This window comes from Schistocerca piceifrons, chromosome 9, assembly GCF_021461385.2.
Source record: "Schistocerca piceifrons isolate TAMUIC-IGC-003096 chromosome 9, iqSchPice1.1, whole genome shotgun sequence".
NCBI classification, from domain to species: Eukaryota; Metazoa; Arthropoda; class Insecta; order Orthoptera; family Acrididae; genus Schistocerca; species Schistocerca piceifrons.
In genome coordinates, this window is record NC_060146.1 from 18,688,836 (window position 1) to 18,711,901 (window position 23,066).

Genomic DNA, 23,066 nt, shown 5'->3' on the forward strand with positions numbered 1-23,066 from the left:
TGGAGCAGGAGCAACAGGGAGTTTAGTGCCCCCCACCATCAGGGGGGCAGGTGTGGGCCCTCGACTCTGAGAGCTGACTGGAGCTGATGGAACTGGAGCAGGAGGCAGGAGTGACAGTTGCGGCATAAGAAGATGTCATACGCACTGGATGAAGCCGATCATATTTCCGCTTCGCCTCAGTGTACGTCAGGCAGTCGAGGGTCTTGATTTCTATGATTTTCCGCACCTTCTGCAGAATCGGACAGTTCGGCGAGCAAGGCGGATGGTGCTCACCACAGTTCACACAGATGGGAGGCGGGGCACAGGGATGATCAGGATGGGATGGTCGACCGCAATCGCGATAGACGAGGTTGGAAGCACAGCGAGAAGACATATGGCCGAACTTCCAACACTTGAAGCACCGCATCGGGGGAGGGATGTATGGCTTGAAATCACAACGGTATACCATCACCTTGATCTTCTCAGGTAACGTATCACCCTCGAAGGCCAAGATGAAGGCACCGGTGGCAACTTGACCATCCCTCGGACCCCGGTGGACGCGCCGGACGAAATGGACACCTCGTCGCTCCAAGTTGGCGCGCAGCTCGTCATCGGACTGTAAAAGGAGATCCCTGTGGAAGATAATGCCCTGAACCATATTCAGACTTTTATGGGGCGTGATAGTTACGGAGACATCCCCCAGCTTATTACAAGCGAGCAAGGCCCGCGACTGGGCGGAGGACGCCGTTTTTATCAACACCGATCCAGACCGCATCTTGGACAAGCCCTCCACCTCCCCAAACTTGTCCTCTAAATGCTCTACAAAGAACTGAGGCTTCACAGATAGAAATGAGTCACCATCAGCTCTGGTACAGACAAGATACCTGGGCGAATACGTCTCACTTTCATTCAATGCCTTTCGTTCCTCCCATGGTGTGGCCAGGGATGGGAACGATTTGGGGTTATAAACGTTACCCTTAAAATGAGCCCTCGAACGCTTAGAGACTGCTGGCGGCTGGCCGCCAGCAAGAGATGATTTTTTTTTTTTTTTTTTTTTTTTTTTTTTGTGGTTTTAGGGCGCACAACTTCAATGGTCATTAGCGCCCTGACTACTCTAAGAATGCACCGCGAGGCACAAGTTGACAACAACTAAAAGGGAAAACACAATAAAAGACAGACTGACAGGCATAGGATTAAAAAACATCATCAAATGTCCTTAGCGAGGTTTGTCAAATTGATAAAACAAAGAACACGAGCAGCTGCTCGTGGGTCATCCGCTAAAATGGCATCGAAAGTATTAGGCAGGTTAAGATCGAGGCGCAGTGGGTTAAGATCTGGACAGGACATTAAAATGTGTCTAACCGTCAGCAAGTGCCCACATGGGCAGAACGGCGCCGGCGCAGCCGTCAGCAGATGGCGATGGCTGAACCGGCAGTGTCCAATTCTTAACCTTGCTAAAACGACCTCCTCCCGCCGAGAAGGGCGTGAGGAGGACGTCCAAGCCACGGGAAGAGGTTTTAAGGCCCGAAGCTTGTTGTCGGTAAGTGCAGCCCAATCGGCATGCCACAGCGACACAACGCGCCGACAAATGACCCTGCTAAAATCGGACGAAGGGACACAACAAGAAGCTGTCCGAGGCTGGAGGACCGCAGCCTTGGCCGCGGCATCTGCAGTTTCGTTCCCAGGGATACCGACATGGCCAGGAACCCACATAAAGCTAACCGGCGTACCGACGTCCACCAGCTGCTGAAGAGAGCGTTGGATCCGGTGTACGAAAGGGTGAACCGGGTACGGATCACTGAGGCTCTGGATGGCGCTCAGGGAATCTGAGCAGATGACATAAGCAGAATGTCGGTGGCGGCAGATGTAAAGAACAGCCTGGTAGAGGGCAAAGAGCTCAGCTGTGAAGACCGAACAATGGCCATGGAGCCGGTATTGGAAACTTTGTGCCCCGACAATAAAGGAACACCCGACCCCGTCATTGGTCTTAGAGCCATCTGTATAAATGAAAGTCATGTTGATGAACTTCGAACGAAGTTCCAAAAAACGGGAGTGGTAGACCGAACCGGGGGTGACCTCTTTTGGGAGCGAGCTGAGGTCAAGGTGGACGCGGACCTGAGCCTGGAGCCAAGGTGGCGTGTGGCTCTCGCCCACTCGAAAGGTGGCAGGGAGTGAAAAATGAAGGTGTTGAAGGAGGCGACGAAAGCGAACTCCAGGGGGTAGCAAGGCAGAGACATACAACCCGTATTGAAGGTCAAGAGAGTCGTCAAAAAAGGAACGATAAGACGGATGGTCGGGCATTGACAGTAGCCGACAGGCATACCGACAAAGCAGTAGATCGCGCCGGTAGGTGAGTGGCAATTCGCCAGCGTCAGCATGAAGACTCTCTACGGGACTGGTATAAAATGCTCCGATCGCAAGTCGTAAACCCCGATGTTGTATGGAGTTGAGGCGGCGTAATATGGATGGCCGTGCAGAGGAGTATACGAAGCTCCCATAATCCAGCTTGGAGCGGACGATCGACCGATACAGACGAAGTAGGACGGTTCGATCCGCTCCCCACGACATACCACTGAGAACACGGAGGACATTTAAAGAACGGGTACAACGGGCGGCCAAATATGACATGTGGAGACCAGCTAAGTTTCCTGTCAAAGGTAAGGCCTAAAAATTTGGTTGTCTCCACGATTGGGAGAGCAACGGGACCGAGTCGTAAGGACGGTGGGAGAAACTCTTTGTAGCGCCAGAAGTTAATACAGACCGTCTTCTCGGCAGAAAAACGGAAGCCATTGGCGACACTCCAGGAGTAAAGACGGTCAAGAGAACGCTGAAGACAGCGCTCCAGGACACGTGTACACTGCGCGCTGCAATAGATGGTAAAATCGTCCACAAAAAGGGAGCCTGATACATCAGCTGGGAGGCAATCCATTATTGGATTGATCGCGATGGCGAAGAGAGCGACGCTCAAAACTGAGCCCTGTGGCACCCCATTCTCCTGGCGAAAGGTGTCGGACAGGACAGAACCCACACGTACCCTGAACTGTCGATCCATTAAAAAGGAACGAATAAAAAGAGGGAGGCGACCGCGAAGGCCCCATGTATGCATGGTGCGGAGAATGCCCGCCCTCCAACAGGTGTCGTAAGCCTTCTCCAAATCAAAGAACACAGCCGCGGTCGGACGCTTCCGCAAGAAGTTATTCATAATGAAGGTCGACAAGGTAACCAGATGGTCAACAGCAGAGCGGCGCCTTCGAAATCCACATTGGACATTGGTAAGTAGGCGTCGAGACTCGAGCAGCCAAACCAATCGAGAGTTAACCATTCGCTCCATCACTTTACAGACACAGCTGGTAAGCGAGATAGGTCGATAACTGGAAGGCAAGTGCTTGTCCTTCCCCGGCTTAGGAATCGGGACAACAATAGACTCGCGCCAGCATGCGGGAACACGTCCCTCAATCCAGATGCGATTGTATGTACGAAGAAGAAAACCTTTACCCGCAGGAGAAAGGTTCTTCAGCATCTGAATATGAATAGAATCAGGCCCTGGAGCGGAGGACCGTGATCGGCCAAGTGCGGTTTCGAGTTCCCGCATGGTGAATGGGGCATTATAACTTTCACAATTCGAGGAGCGGAAGTCAGGTGGCCTAGCCTCCTCTGCCTGTTTGCGGGGGAGGAAGGCAGGGTGGTAATGAGTGGAGCTCGAAACCTCGGCGAAAAAGCGGCCGAAGGCATTGGAGACAGCCTCGGGGGCCACAAGGACTTCATTCACGACCTTCAAGCCAGAAACTGGGGAGTGGACCTTAGTGCCAGATAGACGGCGCAGGCTACCCCAGACAACAGAAGAAGGAGTAAAACTGTTGAAGGTGCTTGTGAAAGCAGCCCAGCTGGCTTTCTTGCTTTCTTTAATAATACGACGACACTGAGCACGTAATCGTTTATAATTAATACAATTCGCCACTGTAGGGTGGCGTTTAAAGGTGCGTAAAGCACGTCGACGAGCGCGTAAAGCGTCTCTACATGCTGCGGTCCATCAGGGGACCGGTACGCGACGTGGAGAAGAAGTAGGGTGAGGGATGGAATATTCAGCAGCAGCGAGAATGACTTCCGTGAGGTGTGCGACCTGACGATCGCAGCTGGTGAAGGTTTGATCCTGAAAGGTCGCCCTGGAAGAGAAGAGCCCCCAGTCTGCCTTGGAGATGGTCCAATTAGAGAAGCACGGAGAGGGGGTATGCTGCAGGAGATGGATAACACACGGGAAGTGGTCGCTCGAATATGTATCAGAAAGTGCATACCACTCAAACCGGCGTGCAAGTTGGGGAGTACATGTAGAGAGGTCTAAATGGGAATAGGTGTGAGATGTGTCCGAAAGAAAAGTAGGGGCGCCAGTATTGAGGCAGACAAGATCGAGCTGGTTGAAAAGGTCTGCCAACAAGGAGCCCCTCGGGCAGGATGCTGGAGAGCCCCAAAGGGGATGGTGGGCATTGAAGTCTCCAGTTAACAAAAATGGTGCAGGTAGCTGAGAAATAAGTTGCATCACGTCTGCCCTGGTAACGGCAGATGACGATGGAGTGTAAACGGTACAAAAGGAAAACGTAAAAGTGGGGAGAGTAATGCGGATGGCAACTGCCTGCAGGCCGGTGTGCAACGTGATGGGATCGTAGTAAATATCATCCCGGACCAGCAACATAACCCCTCCATGAGCTGGGATACCTACCACAGGGGGTAGGTCAAAACGCACAGAGGTGTAGTGTGCCAAGGCAATTTGATCGCATGGGCGTAGCTTCGTTTCCTGGAGGGCTACGACGAGCGGACGGTGCAAGCGGAGCAGCAACTTCAAGTCCTCTCGGTTGGAGCGAATGCTGCGAATATTCCAGTGAATGAGTGCCATCGTAAGAAAAGGAAGATGAGAGAAGTGGTCACCTCGAAGGCCGCTTAGGGCCTGGCTTCGAGCGAGCACTGCCGCCGCTATCAGTAGGCGGACAGTCATCGTCCATCGGGTCTATAGGGTCATCGGCCATCTCGGGAGGATGGCCGGGAGGGGGAGCTTCCTCCGCCAGTGAACGGCCAGATGTACGGCTACCAGCGGTGCGGCCAGGCGAAACGGATGACGGCCTGGGGCGGCAACCGCTGGGTGTCGCAGGAGAAGAAAGGCGCCGTGGCGGAGAAGGAGAACTGTGCTTCCTATGCGCCTTTTTAGAAGGACGTTTGGTGGAAGTACCGGTCGAAGGCTGGGAGGTCGAGGGACGGAGGAAGTCTGCACGGGATGGTTCCTTCTTGAAGGCCCGTGCATCTGACTTCGGAGTCTTCGACTTAGCAGAAGCTGAGGAAGTGGCTGGTGTCTGTGGGGTGATGGGAGGAAGAGGAGACGTCGACCGCGCGATCTTAGCACTGGCCGAACGGACGACCGTGGTGCTGAAGGTCAGATCGCATGTCTGGGTTGCTACCTCCCGGGTAGTCCGAGGAGAGGCGAGGACAGTGCTGTATTTCCCCGCTGGGAGCAGCGTGGGCTTCCTACTAGCCAATAGCTTGCGAGCAGCCGAGGTGGACACTTTCTCTTTGACCCGAATTTCCTGGATACAGCGTTCTTCCTTATAGACAGGACAGTCGCGGGAGGATGCGGCGTGGTCACCCTGACAGTTCACACAACGAGGAGACGGAGGTGGACAGTCACCCTCATGGGCATCCCTGCCACAAGTGACACATTTAGCCGCATTGGAGCAAGACTGTCGAGTGTGATTGAAACGCTGACACTGGTAGCAGCGCGTAGGTGTCGGGACATAGGGGCGAACAGAAATAACCTCGTAGCCCGCCTTGATGCGCGACGGCAGCTTAACACTATCGAAGGTCAAGAAAAGTGTCCGGGTCGGTACAAGGTCATTGTTGACCTTTTTCATGACCCTATGGACAGCCGTCACGCCCTGCTCAGTGAGGAAAGATTGAAGCTCCTCGTCAGTCAATCCGTCGAGGGAGCTACTATAGACTACACCACGAGACGAGTTCAAAGTGCGGTGGGCCTCCACCCGGACAGGGAACGTGTACAAGAGTGTGGCCCGAAGCAGTTTTTGTGCCTGAAAGGCACTCTCAGTTTCTAGTAATAAGGTACCGTTACGCAACCTGGTACAAGATTTGACAGATCCGGCTATGGCATCTACGCCCTTCTGAATAACGAAAGGGTTGACAGAGGAAAAATCCTTTCCGTCCTCAGACCGAGAAACTACGAGGAACTGTGGGGCAGGCGGTAGTACTTTTGTCACTGTTGGCTGGTCACGTTTCCGTTTTTGGGTCGAAGTCGAAAGCGATGGAGTAGAATCCATTGCGGAGGAATCCCCCATGATTGCCAGCGTCTCCGATGGCGCGCTCCTTCCTTGTGGGGACCCTCTCAGAGGGCACTCCCGCCTTAGGTGAATGTTTACACCTCAGGTCACACCTCCCGAGAAACAGACGGAGGGACCAATCGGCATGGTCAGAAGGTATCAGCTCAGGCAATCACCCCTCCCCAGGCCTGGCCTTTACCAGGGGGTACGCGCGTGCCTTACATGTCTACCCAGGGCGGGGACTTACGCGTTACCCCGTCACTGGCTACGCGTGCGAACGCGTGGGTCGGCCTTCAGACACGCACAGGGAGGAAGGAAGAAGAGGAAAAAGAAGAGAGAGAGGGAGAAAGGGGACAGACTGTCTCAAACGCCGAGGCGGAGACCAGAGAAGGCAAGGAGAAGAAGGCAATGAGAAAGCAAGGAGAAGAAGGCAATGAGAAAGCAAGGAGAAAAAGGCAATGAGAAGGCAAGGAGAAAAAGGCAAGGAGAAAAAGGCAATGAGAAGGCAAGGAGGAAAAGGCAATGAGAAGGCAAGGAGGAAAAGGCAATGAGAAGGCAAGGAGGAAAAGGCAATGAGAAGGCAAGGAGAAGTCAAGGGAAAGAGTAAGGAAGACAGTGAGGTGGAGAAGAGCAAAGAAAGGAACCAACAAAAGGAAGGAAGAAACGAGAAGTGAAACACCAAAAAGACCACGATTATAGGTCGTGAAACCGTCCGTCTCCGGACGCAGGCGCTAACTACCCCCGTGAGGGGGATGGACTCCTTTTAGTCGCCTCTTACGACAGGCAGGAATACCTCGGGCCTATTCTAATCCCCGGACCCGCAGGGGGTAGCAAGAGATGATGTACCACGCTTCATTGCGGATCATCCGCCCTGATGCCACCTACTCCGACCAAGGGCCCTCCCCAAGGGCGCCACCCAGCCGCAGCAATAGCCACCTGGCAGGATGGCCATTGCCGGGAGTCCTGATGCCCCAGGGAGATGGGCATCTACTCCTTGACATACGTGGGGAGTTAACGGCGCAGGCGATCCCTGTGTTGTCAGGGGGCTACAACCAAGAGGGTACATGGCAGCCCCACCACAACGGACTGACTACCGTGCTGGATCTTAGGTGCAAGAAAGTCCAAGGTCGTCGTCGCAGTTAAAAGCAACACTGCAGAGTGCAGCGTGGTAAGCGCACCCAGGGACGTATCCTCGCCCAAGAGATGGAAAACAAGCGGGATACCATTGCAACAACGAAAAAGCCGGCTAAAGGTCTCAATGCACGACGGATACAGTGCACCATGTAAGGCGCCCTTCCCCAATTGGCTCGCTCTTCGGAAAAATGTAGAAAGATGGAGGTCGAACCCGAGAGGGGACCATCACATAAGGCGGAAACATGTGAGACTCCTTTTAGTCGCCTCTTACGACAGGCAGGAATACCGCGGGCCTATTCTAACCCCCGAACCCGCAGGGCGTGGAGCCTTTGTGGTCGGCAGAGAAAGACTCAGATGTTTGTCGACCGGAGGGATGTAGCAAGTCTTCGTGGGAGTATCCCTCCTGTCCTTTCCGAGGCCGATCGCGTAGTAGGTGACTTCGCCCAGTGAGGCAAAAGTTTCTCAGTAAACGACACGGGAGCGACCGGGTAAGTTAGTTTTTCGTTCACCCAGATCTCCCGGACAGCCCACTCATCGAGACACGCGGGACACTCACAATCGCAGGAGGAAGCACTGTGGTCACCAGTGCAGTCGATACGGCAGGGATGAGGAGGCAGACAGTCGGCCTCGTGAGCACGAGATTACACATCTGGCAGGGTGTCGACAGGCTTCTCGAGTGTGGATGTAACAATGACACTGGTAGCAGCACATAAGTACCACTCTATCAAAAGTGAGAAAAAGAGTGCGTGTGGAAGCTAAGGATGCATCTACTTTTTTCATCACCCGACGGACTGCAATGGCACCCCGATCGGTGAGGTACGTTTGGAGTTCTGCCGCAGTGTGGCCATCGAGAAGCCCATTGTAAATCACTTAACGGGAAGAATTCGAGGTTCGACGGGTCTCGACACGGACGGGATATTCGCAAAGGAGCAAAGCTCGAGACTCGGTAGTAGTCTCCGAAAGCAAAGTGCCATTTCGAAAAACCGGAGCCAGATTTCACAGGGCCTGCAATTGCGTCGACACCTTTCTGAATAATAAATGGATTTACCATAGCAAAGAACTGACCATCTTCAGTACGTGAAACCGTGTCGCAGTTGCAAGGTCTTTGAATTGTTACGTTTAATAGATGTACAATGAGAAGATGATGTTTGGCTCATTGCAAGAAAGTCCCCCACGATTGCCAGTGTTTCTGATGCCGCGTTCCTTCTGACTGGGGAATCCCCTCAGAAGGGGGCGCACCTGCCTTAGGTGACAGCTCGTACCTCAGGTCACACTTCCCAAACACCTGACAGAAGGATCGATCCACAATTTAGGAAGGTGGCTGCTCAGGCAATCACCCTCGCCCCCCCCCCCCCCCACCCCATTGGGCCTGTCTTTTACCAGGGGGTATGTACAAACCCTAACTGTCAACCTGGGGCTGAGAATTACGTGTTACCCAGTCACCTGTTATGCCTCAGACGCACGGCCCAGTCTTCACGAGCGTGTGGGGAGGAAGAAGAAAAAGAGGAACCTCAGACACCGAAGCAGAGGGAGGACAGGAGACAGGGGGGGGGGGGGGGGAGAATTAAGGAACGAAAGACAGTGGAGAGACTGTTCTCATATCGGAGACTGAATATGCAGAACGCATTTCTGACAACATCCCACACGTTCCCCGACCGAGGGGAAAAAGAATAGCGAGAGGATAGACGTGCAGCACAGAAGGGAAAAGATGCTTCAAAGGCTGGGGGTCTGTGGAGGCCAAAGCACAAACTCGCCAAAGAGCGGGAAGCACCCTCGGGGCATTAAATGAAAGTGCACTTGTGGTGTTTGCAGCTGTTACGTAGTTTACTGATGTCGGTAACAACTCCTGTGATGAACAATGGGAATTGAATATGACAAATTACGCATCTGTTGTTCACAGCCAGTCAGAATTCCAGCTCATGATTTCCTATCGTTTGTATACACAGTTAGCTGGTATTTTGTTTTGAATTTAACAACATCGTTAGTTTTGGCAAAATCGTAAGAAAGACATACAAGTATCTTACCGCAATGATGAATATATATCTCATGCTATGGACACATTAGTCTATTATGGCAGTTGTATTTTGTTGTTGAAATTCATTGGTTTTACCAACCCGAGCATTCCGACCTAAGCCTCGGTTTACACTACAGGTCAGTGTTTCAGAATACCTACTTTTTTGCAATGCACATTTGTTTGTTTTGCCAAGTCACAATCATTATATCACTTTTCAGCTTAAACTAAACCTTGGGCTATGCCACAGGTCGGTCCGTCAGCAAATCTAGTTTTCTTGCCGTTCTTCAGAAAACTAATGTAGGCCTAATCAACTCGTGGCTCCCTCCAAAAGAAATCATCACATACAGCGATTCTCGTTGGCTATTGTATACTATCACCCACTTAGCTATGAGCAATACTAGTGATTTGCCAACACTAGCATGCAAAGCATTTGCTGCAGACACGGCATGTGCACTTTAGCCAGCATACTGAGTGCCTTTTAGCAGGCCCACAGAGAAATTACTTGTAATCAGTTCTATCAAACTGCAGCAGTTATTTGCAAATATTCTAACGGTTATTTATGTGTAATTACTTTTTTCTGAATTTCTGTGTATTTTGAAGTTACACTGTCAATTATTAACAACTATTTTGTTGACTTCTTGTTTGTTAGAAACGGCAAGTGTTTTTGTACTAGAAACGGTTTTGTTTGTTTTGAAGATTATGGGTAAAATTTGAAAAATGATATTCAAAATACTACTGTCAAATAGTCATAGTCTTTTGTGACAATTTTTTCATGCCCTTCTGTAATTTTTTGGTTCTGAAATACTGCATATTTGTTGGTATTTTTACTTTTTATCCATATCTAATGACTTGTATAAAATAATTTTTTTTCAAACACTAGACACATCCCAACAGTAGTTTCCAGAGCCATACTGGCTAACATGACCTGTGGCGTAATTTTTTGTTGTGATATGGTCTGGTGGCTGCTACCAACAATTAAAATGCAGACCACTTTAGGAAGTCTGCATCTAGTAATTACTAGGCAATGTGGAGGTGTCTAGCACACAAAAAGTACTACTAGTGAGTGTGCTCTTCTTCTATTTATAACCAAGAAAGTTGATATTTTGGAGTACTTTGTCGCCAACCTGTTTTGATTGTGCAAGATTCCATGGTAATGAATCCTCCTGGATAATTGTTTTGTTTAACAGATAAATTCTAGGTAGTACTGCAAGGATGTCTAAGACCATTTTGTGTAGCACAGATGTCTAAAAATGCTGGCCCTGATATACCATTGTACACAGTTGGTAGTTTGTACACTTCAGTGTACCATCAGCCCTATCTCAGTAACTGTAAAAAAGCAGAGTCAAGAGAACAATAGGAATGTTTGGTAGGTGTCGTCAGCTTTGGCCCATGAAGTAATGTTAATGGCTGCTATCACACCACCTTTCAGTGTATACATCCACAGTTTTGGTATTATTTGGTGAAGCCAATGAACTTTAAAGCAAAAACAAAAGAATGGTTGTAATGTAATGTTGTGGTGTGTGACACACTGATCTGTAGCTTAGCCCACGGTATAGGTGGAAGGTGACAGTATGGCTGAGAGTTGACATAGCCAATGAATGCAAAACTAAATAAACCTGGTTGTTGTGGCAGACTGATCTGTAGCTTAGCCCATTTGAAAAACAATGCCAATCACATCACAATACAATCAATGTACTCTTTATGGCATTTGTCTCATGTTTCCCACGACACTGATCAAAGCTGACGACTCCTATCAAATATTCATCTTTATCTAAAAGGCACTCGAATCACTGACCACATTCCAACCTGATCAACAAAGACTGCTGAAACCATGATCTCATTATGACATGAAGTTGGTTCAATGGCCTGCTTTTAATATGGAACCTTGCTTCTTGATCAGCCTGAGAACTTGGGAAAGTACTATTACAGTCCTTTTGAAGGAGGGAAAAATAAAAAACTCATTAAAAGAGCTCATGTGTCTTTGGTAAAGCAAGAGCAGTTGAATTAAGAAAGCTTTGTCTTCAAATGGTGATCATGATGAACAAATGGAAACTGTAAAAAGGATCAATTCTACCTACTACCGTCTTTGCCATTTTACCCTAAAATTGTCAGAAAGTCTCAAAATAAAATTCGTAATGCTACACAAGGAACAAGATTTATCAAACCCAAAGTAAAATTTGTAGGCAGAGTGCAGCTTTTGTTGTGTTCAATCCAGGAGCATACGTTCAGCAAAATTATGATGATTAGTAATAGTGGTGCTGTTTTGGTTATGGCAATCTACTGAGTGAAATGAAGCAAAAATTTTTGTTTCCTCAGATCCTGAGATTTTCAAATTTTAACACTAACACCAAAATATTGGTTGGTACCTTTGGATGGCTTCTGAAGTCATTATTTCAACCAATATGGCCAATAATGCTAGAAATGTTAACGAAATGAAGGGTCATATAAGCAATGTCTGAGAAGAGGAGGGAAAAGTTTTTGCTACCTTTGCTTGAGAATGAATTAGTGTGATCGAAAGTGTGGTAGGTGGGATGTTATTTGTGTGATCGAAAGTGTGGTAGGTGGGATGTTATTTAAAGTGTAACACCTGAACTTCATCACAAGATTAATGAATGATTTACAAATGTTTGACAGAGGTATATTCAGGCTCATAGTTTTAACCTTAGATACATCATCACTTAAATGGACAAAACCATTTTAGTACAAATACACCTGTTCTTTCTCAAGAAACAAAAATAATAGGCCTAGAATAGGTGGTGTTAATATTAGGCAATATGTCTTTAAAATACGTAATAATTTTATAAAAGAAATTACTAGTATGTTTACACATCAATAACTGCCGATTATACAAAAATGTTTGCTGCAGTTCTTCTCTACAGATCAACCACGCGGTGCTCAGTATACTTCGACGAAAAACGATTGCAGTCACAAAATTGATGAAAAATTGTCGAGTTCCATTATTCCCCAAAGTTCGGCTTCATTAACACAAAAATGGTGAAAGACATTGCTCTGAAATTTTAAAGGGTGATCGAGAGAAAAAGAAAGTTGTACATCTGGTACAAATATCTTATATGGGTCAACACTAGTTTTCATTTTACTAGTGTAGATCCCATATAACATTTTGTAGGCCTCCATTGAAAGCACCGTAAAACAAAATTATTACAATTATTATATGCATCTTGAGCTCAAATTTTACATGAACTACCGGTATTATTGTATTCGCACTACAGATAGATTTCATTCTTTTCCCGATCTAAAATATAAATACGCAACCGGATAATCAGCTAGCTAGTAAATAAAGTCTAAAGACTGCACAGCCTCAGTAATGACACACAAGCCTCAAGTGTTCCAATGTTGATAGCCAATTTATGCGAAAACAACACATCATACACCGCTATTTAGCGTGCGTTTTCATATGAACCGTGTTACATTGTAATTTAGCTTCATGTTGCATGCGCACCTATTTTGTAACATAGTATGTAGTAACTTAGCTTCGCAGTCATAATTGTTATGAGATTTCTTAGTTTGCCTGATATTTCATACAATAGTGCTGAAAAATTTAACTTCCGACGATTAAGGTCGCACACAATTCATTCAATGGTTATGATCATAGACTCACCATATTTACAGCGCACTTTTTTGAAATATAATAATGAGTACTTCTCGAAAACTTCTATTCGCAAATTCCTTAACCTTCGTATCATCTGCAACAGCGGACACGGTGCAAACTAGAAGTTCGGTCGACTATACGACGGAGTTGCTAACGGCTAATCTATGGTATTTACAGCAGTCACAAATTGTTATATTGACCGCAAATTGTGTGTATTTTAAGAAATAAGTACTGTGTTTAACATATAATGCTTCCAAAACACAAATTCCCGTTAAGTTTCGTAATAACAGGAAGATTTCGTGACATTATGGTAGACCTGCCCGATATAAACAAAACAAATGTACGATCTACTGCTATCTTTCGGCGACGCTACGCATCAAGTCAAGTTGAGCGATGGCAGTCCTCACGATAGTCCCGCCATCTGTCAGCACGAGAAGCAACAGCGTCGTAGTTGTGTACGACGCCGTTCGAGAGCAGCACAAGTATCTACGTATCAATATATATTTTTAAGTTCCACGGTACAATGATTAAAATAGCTATCACCCGCAAATTACTTCAACTACTTACTTTGTGTCTGAATGTAAGGAAGACAGCCAATTTTAGTGGCATGTAAACAAAGATGAATTTGAACAAATTAAAGAATGAGAACCCTAACCAAGAAATAATTGATTTGATTTCGAAATTTGAGGAAAGGGCCTTTTATAACACAGCATTTGATTACTTAGAGATTTTTTAAAATAAATATCAAGTAGCTGACTGAATGCCTGAAACCTCAGATTGGCTGATGATTGAAAACACTGTTATATACCTGTCTAAAAATGGTGTGGAGATTTCAGGCGACAACTGTTTTCAAAAAAAATATGAATCCTAGGAACTAAGAGTGACTCGGGAGAATGGAAGTCTAAACACTTCGTGAAAGAAAGGTGGACTTACTTTTTTAAGGACAACGAAAATCCTGAACGCAAATGCCAACTGCTAAAATTTTTTCAGTATTAGTTTTCTGTTCCCTTGCACAACGCCAGTGTAGTAAGAGTATTTTCTCTCTTATCGGCCCAATGGAATGATGAAAGAAATCGACTACTGGTAGGGACTGTGGAATCAATCTTACAGAGCCAGTTTAACTACAGGCTGACTTGCATCCAGTTACAAATACGTAGAAAGCAATAAGACTTGCTGAAGAAGGTGAAATCTTCCGAAAAATATGGTGTACCAACTACTGCCGCAACAAGTTCCAAGTAATTTTGTTCTAAATAAAAATTAATTATAGTAAACAATTTTTTTACTTAATTTCTACCCCTCTGTCTCAGAGTGTGCCGTCGAGGTCCCAGCTTGATATAGCAACCTTACTCAAGACAAATATTCACTTGTGTCAGCAAAAAAAAGTAATAATAGACATTTGCGCATGTGCAACAGGAACTATAAAATGCAGACGATGTAAATCGAATCACTTTGTAAATAGAAACAACGGAAAATTGACAATGCCGATGAAAGAGACAGTGCCGATTTCTTATCGAGCTTTTCTCCATTATAAATATGTACATAATACACCGTAGAGAAATTCAGGACTAAGTTGCACTGTATTTTTTTTCCTTTGTCCTTTTACAAATATTTTTCTTAGTGGTGTAATCACACTCTCTGACACATGCAACTGTATCACAGCTTCTAAGTAACTACTGCAGATATCCTCCGTTAGATGCTTTTGAATGTAGTTACAGGCGTAGATTTGATAGAATTCTGATGTGTAGTGGATAATTAACCGAAAATGTGTTCATTTGTCTGAAACAGGAAAGAAACTCGAATTACTTCAAACAAACTTTCAAGTTACCTTCTACCCTTAAAACACTGTTGTGTATAGAAGACTGGTGCGTAGGAAGCCCTCCTTTTCGTTAAAACTGTTGGTTCAAATGGCTCTGAGCACTATGGAACTTAACATCTGAGGTCATCAGTCCCCTAGAACTTAGAACTAATTAAATCTAACTAACCTAAGGACATCACACACATTCATACCCGAGGCAGGATTCGAACCTGCGACCGAAGCAGTCGCGCGGTTCCGGACTGAAGCGCCTGGAACCGCACGGCCACCGCGACCGGCAAAAAAACTGTTAGAAATGGTATATAGTAGTATATACACTATGTGATCACAAGTGCCCGGACACATTTTTCATATTAGGTGCGTTGTGCTGCCACCTACTGCCAGGTACTCCATATCAGCATCCTCAGTAGTCATTAAACATCGTGAGAGAGCAGAATTGGTTGTTCCGCAGAACTCACAGACTTCGAACGTGGTCACTTGTGTCATACGTCTGTACGCGAGATTCCTACACCCCTGAACATCCCTAGTCCACTATTTCCGATGTCATAGTGAAGTGGAAACGTGAAGGAAAACGTTCAGCACAAAAGCGTACAGGCCGACCTCGTCTGTTGACTGAAAGAGCCCGCCGGCAGTTGAAGAGGGTCGTAATGCGTAATAGGCAGGCATCTATCCAGACCATCACACAGGAATTCCAAACTGCATCAGGATCCACTGCAAGTACTATGACATTCAGGTGGGAGGTGAGAAAACTTGGATTTCATGGTCGAGCGGCTGCTCATAAGCCGCACATCACGCCGGTGAATGCCAAACGACGCCTCACTTGGTATAAGGAGAGTAAACATTGGACGATTGAACAGTGGAAAAATGTTGTCTGGAGTGATGAATCACGGTACACAATGTGGCGATCCGATGGCAGGGTGTGGGATGGCGAATGACCGATGAACGTCATCTGCCAGCTTGTGTAGTGCCAACAGTAAAATTCGGAGGCGGTGGTGTTATTGTAACGTCGGGTTTTTCATGCAGGGGGCTTGCGCCCCTTGTTGTTTTACGTGACCCTGTCAACGCACAGGTCTACATTGATGTTTTAAGCACCTTCTTGCTTCCCATTGCTGACGAGCAATTCGGGGATGGCGATTGCAACACTCAACACGATCGAGCAGCTGTTTTTAATGTACGGCCTGTGGCGGAGTGGTTACAGGACAATAACATCCCTGTAATGGACTGTCCTGCACACAGTCCTGACCTGAATCAGATAGAACACGTTTGCGATGTTTTGGAACGCCGACTTCGTGCCAGACCTCACCGACCGACATCGATACCTCTCCTCAGTGCAGCACTCCGTGAAGAATGGGCTGCCATTCCCCAAGAAACCTTCCAGCACCTGACTGAACGTGTGCCTGCGAGAGTGGAAGCTGTCATCAAGGCTAAGGGTGGGCCAACACCATACTGAATTCCAACATTACCGAGGGAGGGCGCTACGAACCTGTAAGTCATTTTCAACCAAGTGTCCGGACAGTTTTGATCACATAGTGTATTTTAGAGTAGAATGTCAGTAACGAGAATTGTACTTTAATACTTTTTGTATGTGAAAGTAGTGGAAAGATGCACAGAAAATGTGGAACGATGCTTATGCCTCCAGAAAGAAACTGGGACAATAAACTGAAGTGACACGACTCATGAGGTGTATTTACAGTCTTCGCACTAAAAATTTGTTAAATGGTTCGAATTACGGAGCATGGACTTCTATGGTACGATTAGCAAGGTGTATTCAACGAAGTGTGTCCTAGACGGTAGCGAGATTACGACCGTTGGCATGGGACGAACAATTACTTCAGAAAACTGCTGGCAATCGTGTGGCTAACCTAGCTTATGAAGGTTTTGGATCGTTCGGCCACTGATGACGTGTCGTATCACTAAGAAGAAATGGTTGTTGGACATCAGACAACTATGGGCATATAATAGGACGGACCAGCAACGCAGACGAGCTGACAGCACTGCAGTTTTGGCGGTTCGATCCAGACAATACAACGTAACCGTAAAGAAAGACGAACAATGTAGCTCAACTGCCGACAAACAATGTACCCCCCCCCCCTTCCCCCACATTGCGGACGAAAAGTGATAAAGATTTTCATAAATGAAGGATGGACATTACACTACATATAATAAACACTAAGTAAGAAGAAAAGTGACGACAGTTTATATAATGACTCCATTGTCAATATGATAGCAAACACAAGATAACCATACGTAACTATGGGTTGTAGAAATTGAAAATTGTATAGTTATGAAGACTTAAATTTCAATTATCAGTAAGGGATAGCCCATGTCCAATTAAAAAAGTTTAACAATATCAACCGCAAACAACCAATCGCATCCACTGGTTCACCAATAAAGGTTTCAATTCGCAGACCTCGTTACATGAATAATAAAATTTCATACAGTAAGAATGGGTAATTATGAAATGTGACTTTCATGTACAAAATGTAATAATATCTATACTGTATACTGTCATCCAAGGAACTGTAGTGGTTGATGTCGGCGTCCAGTGAAGGCAGATGTAATGTATTTAAACATAACAAAAGAAGGAAGAGTTGTACTTTTTTTCCTTTTGTTTTGATGGTAAACTTTATTCTCTTATAACAGCTTATGGTAACCTGTTCAGAGTAATAGGAACCAAGGACATAATATTTATGAACTAGCAAATGGAGGTTGACAAGTAGACTAATTTTTTTTAATTAGCTTCTTCTGTCTCTGATGGGAGGCTGAGAGAGCTGGTTGTACCTAGCAGACACTTTTCTAACTACGGGGTGTTCACAAAGTCTCTCCGCAGTGCCGTATGATTCTTAGCCGCGCGTGCCGTATGCCGCAGTGAATATACCGAAATGAAACTCAGTGAAATACAAGTTATCAATTTATTGAATATTAATTTTTACTTGCAGATTTTCACATTAAATGTTTAAAGTGTCCCCCCAGTTATTGAATACACAATTAAATTCGTCTAATCATGTTTCTAAACACAAGTTGTAACATTTCTTCTGTAACAGAAGCAGTGAAAGTGGATATTGCAGCTTTCAATTCATCAATGGATTTAAGACGGTTTTTATAGACAGTTGCTTTCGCTGCTCCCCAGAAGAAAATGTTAGGTGGTGTTAGGTCACGCGATCGTGGAGGCCAAAGTCCCTGTGAAATTATGCGATCACCAAAAACATCAGCAAGCAGTGCCATTGAAACGCGAGCTGTATGCGCGGTTGCAGCACCTTGTTGAAAATAACCTTTCAATATTTTACACAAGTTCTCATATGAATGGGGACAGAATATCACTGCAGTATCGTTGTGCGTTGAAAGATATGGGACCCACAATCCGACGTCTAGAAATTGCAATCCAAACTCGTATTTTCACAGAATGAAGTGGTTCCTCATGAATACACAACAGATTTGCAGTACTCCACATACGAGAATTTTGCGAGTTCATGTACCCGGATAAATGAAACCACACCTCATCAGTGAAAAACGTTTCATTAAGAATATCCCTTCCATTCTGTTGAACGAAATTTTTGAACCACTGACAATAATGCAGTCTCTTGCCATGATCAATATTTTTCAGTTCTTGCACGATTGTCACTTTGTATGGGAAAAGTTCCAATTTTTTCCTTACAGCTGTGTGGGCCGTTCCGACACTAACATCGATTTCCTGGGCGAGTTTTCTTACTGACTTGTTCGTACTCATGGACATTTTATCGGATATAAAGAGTAGTTCAGACAAAACGCTAGGACGACCACTTCTCGGTGCATCTGTCACTGAACCCATACTTCGAAATTTGTTAATCAAATCTCGCACAGTATCGCGATGTGGGAGTGTCGTCTCCGGGAAAACTGAATTAAATGTTTGACGAACTGAAACTGTGTATTTACCGCCAGCTTTGAACACTTGTTCAACTAAAAACGCACGTTCTTCAATGGTTAGCATTTTAACAGTGACAAAAACGAAACAAACGAAAAAAGGAGTTGAACTTCAACGACAACACGTAACGACAGACACGCCAAGGATACTACTGACGCTGGATGAGATAAACGAAAGAATGGAATACTGTATTGGGAGAGTTCACTTGAAGGGAAGTAGCGCAGGCAGGTGAACAAACATAGGCACGCGCGGCGAAAAATCATACGGCACTGCAGAGAGACTTATTGAACACCCAGTAAAATCTATCGATCTCTCGAACAAAAAACTGTATCTTGTTCTTGGAAAAAAGAACAGGCACACTAGACTCTTGTACGTGGTAGAAGTGATCCACAAAACTACCGTCCAACATACTTGGCATCGATTTGTTGAAGAATCTTAGAACATATTCTGAGCTCAGCCATACTGAGGTATCTCGAACAAAATGACTTTGTTATGCCAACCAGCATGGATTCCAAAAACATCGATCATGTGATACCCAACTCGTACTTTTCTCACGTCACATACTGGAAATTTTGGATAAAGACAGTGCGAAAAGCATTTGACTCAACGCCACACCAAAGCTTATTGTCAAAAGCTCGATCACATGGGGTATCAAATGAAATTTTTGATTGGTTTGAAGACTGTTTGGTAGGGAGGATGTAGCACGTTATCTTCGATAGAGAATCATCGTCATGTGTAGAAGTTACTTCAGGTGTGCCCCACGGAAGTGTGTTGGGACCCTTGCTGTTCATGTTGTACATTATTTACCTTGCAGACGACATTTATGCTAACCTCAGATTTTTGCAGATGATGCAGTTCTCTACAATGAAATACTGTCTGAAAGAAGCTGCAGAAATATTCAGTCAGATCTTGGTAAGATTTAAAAGTGGTGAAAAGATTGGAAACATCCTTTAAATTTCACAAAACGAAAAAAAACGTAGTATCCCCTGACTATACTACCAATGATTCACTGTTGGAATCGACCAACTCATATACGTATCTGGGTGAAACACTTTGTAGGGATATGAAATGAAATGATTACATGTGGTCAGTCATGCGTAAAGCGGGTGGTAGACTTCGGTTTATTGGTAGAATATTGGGGAAATGCAATCTAAAGGAGACTGCTTACAAATCACTAGTGCGACCCATACTACAATATTGCTCAAGTGCATGGGACCCGTACCAAGTAGCACCACGAATGTAGGGAAGGACAGCACGAATGGTCACAGGGTTGTTTCATCCATTGGAGAGTCTCACAGAGATACTGAAAAAGCAGATCGGTCAGACTCTTGAAGAAAGGCGTAAACTATCCCGAGAAAGTCTACTAACAAAGTTTCAAGAAGCGGCTGTAATTGATGAGTAGGAATATACTCCAGCCCCATACGTATCGCTCACACAGGGGACGTGAGGATAAGACTAGAATAATTACAGCACTCAAAGAAAATTCCATCATTCTTCCCGTGATCCATATCTGAATGGAACATGAAGAAATCCTAATAATTGGTACAATGGGACGTACCCTCTGCCATGCACTTCACTGTGGCTTGCAGAATACAGATGTCGATGTAGACATAGCAGTGCTCTGTAATAAAAATGTTTATGTGGAATATATGATTGCCAGGTTTGCTAACTGCAAGAGTTTTTTTTTTACTTATTTCTCTGTGAAACTATGAAGGAAGAAATATTGGCGTACAAAAGTCGCAGCACGGTGGAACCCAAAATCTCTTCCTATCACTGTATCCTGGCTACATGGAAAGAATATAAGGCATGTTGGGCGAACCACAGTTAACCCATAGGAACTGAAATAGTAAGAAATGAGGAGATAAAAGCATATCTGACCTATTTTCAAGCCCATCGGCACCAGTGTTTATGCAGAAAGGACAATATACATAAACGTTAACACTGTGTGTACAAAAGTTCATTGTAAAACATTTGTCATACATTTCTTTCAGATTCTGTGAGGGACTCCTTAGAACAGTATAATCAGACATTATTTTTTTGTTAATTAAACGGTATCTGTTAAAACTTAACCGGACACCCCTAGATAACGCGGAACTGACCACTAAATGTTGACCCACGAATATAACAGGAGACGGGGAGTATTGCATTGTCAGTAGAGTGGTAGTAACAGCAGAATGGCGGGAACAGTAGAGCTCAGTGACTTTGAATGCGGACTGTTCATTGGATCTCATCTGAGTAACAAGTCCATCAGGGATTTTTCATCCCTCCTAAGGCTGCCCAAGTCGACTGTTTGTGATGTGATTGTGCAGTGAAAACTGTGACATCACCTGGAAAGCCCTATAAATATTAAACTAAATCTGTACCAGACGTGTAAATGTGAAGTGTAAAGAAAGGACAAAACGTTTTATATTTTTGTCGATGTAAACCGTAGCAAACACGACAGATGATTATAAAACCTAAAAGTCGTTAATATGATACTTTTTTAAAAAATGTTAATAAAAGCTGTATTTAATATCAAGGAATAACTATACAATGTAAAGACATTCTTTGTAACCATCGAAATTCAATCTCATTAATGTTAAAACGAATCGATTTAAAGGTCTAATACTGCTTATGTCTCTGCTGTGCAAGAAGTAAGTCGCTTGGTTACTCTGACCCACTCAATATTTGATGTACGAATTTCCTGTTACAGTATATGGTAAAAAGTGAATTTATCCTGTTCTTATTCAAAACCTCTCCCTGCCTGTGGAAATGTTTAAATGAAAAAAATTATTTAAAGAGAGTTTCGTAGAAGACTGCCCAACTGACTTTCTTTTGTTGTAATGACTCACAGGTGGCCAATACGCGGAATTTAATTAAAATATTAAATATTGGTCTTCACCCTCAAGTCAACATCATAAATACACTATGTGATCAAAAGTATCCGGATACCTGATTGAAAATGACGTACAAGTTCGTGGTGCCCACCATCGGTAATGTTGGAATTCAATATGGTGTTGGCCCACCTTTAGCCTTGATGACAGCTTCCACTCTCGCAGGCATACGTTCAGTCAGGTGCTGGAAGGTTTCTTGGGGAATGGCAGCCCATTCTTCACGGAGTGCTGCACTGAGGAGAGGTATCGATGTCGGTCGGTGAGGCCTGGCACGCAGTCGGCGTTCCAAAACACCCCAAAGGTGTTCTATAGGATTCAGGTGAGGGCTCTGTGCAGGCCAGTCCATTACAGGGATGTTATTGTCCTGTAACCACTCCGCCACAGGCCGTGCATTATGACAGGTGCTCGATCGTGTTGAAAGATGCAATCGCCATTCCCGAATTGCTCTTCAACAGAGGGAAGCAAGAAGGTGCTTAAAACGTCAGTGTAGACCTGTGCTGTGACAAGGCCACGTGCAACAACAAGGGGTGCAAACCCCCTTCATGAAAATCACGACCATACAATAACACCACCGCCTCCAAATTCTACTGTTGGCACTACACACACTGGCTGACAACGTTCACCGGGCATTCGCCATGCCCACACCCTGCCATCGTATCGCCACATTGTGTACCGTGATTCCTCACTGCACACCAGGTTTTTCTACTGTTCAATCGTCCAATGTTTACGCTCCTTACACCAAGCGAGGCATCGTTTGGCATTTACCTGCGTGATGTGTGGCTTATGAGCAGCCACTCGACCATGAAATCCAAGTTTTCACACCTCCCGCCTAACTGACATAGTGCTTGCAGTGAATCCTGATGCAGTATGGAATTTCTGTGTGACGGTTCGGATAGTTGTCTGCCTATTACACGTTACGACCCTCTTCAACTATCGACGATCTCTGTCAGTAAACAGCTGTCAGTAAACAGACGAGGTCGGCCTATACGCTTTTGTGCTGTACGTGTCCCTTCACGTTTCCCCTTCACTATCACATCGGAAACAGTGGACGTAGCGATGTTTAGGAGTGTGGAAATCTCGCATACAGACGTATGACGCAAGTGACACGCAATCACCTGACTACGTTCGTAGTCCGTGAGTTCCGCGGTGTGCTCCATTCTGTTCCCTCACGATGTGTAATGACTACTTAGGTGACTGATATGGTGTACCTGGCAGTAGGCGGCAGCAGAATGCACCTAATATATAAAAAAAGCGTATGTTTTTGGGGGTGTCCTGATAGTTTTGATCACGTAGTGTACTTTGTACACTGATAATAATTTTCAAGTATTGTTGTTGTTGTTGTGGTCTTCAGTCCTGAGACTGGTTTGATGCAGCTCTCCATGCTACTCTATCCTGTGCATGCTTCTTCATCTCCCAGTACCTACTGCA

At 45.4% G+C, this 23,066-nt stretch overlaps 1 protein-coding gene across 1 annotated transcript in view; it reads right to left on the minus strand.

The window, feature by feature from the left end:
* Positions 1-13,369, minus strand: part of LOC124717132 (zinc finger protein 679-like) — a 190,818-nt gene extending 177,449 nt beyond the window's left edge. Inside the window, exon 1 of the mRNA XM_047243871.1 lies at positions 13,061-13,369. Coding sequence (XP_047099827.1) covers positions 13,061-13,063 — 3 coding nt within the window. The 5' untranslated portion in view covers positions 13,064-13,369. The remainder of the gene's footprint in view (positions 1-13,060) is intronic.
* Between the last annotated feature and the right edge of the window lie 9,697 nt (positions 13,370-23,066).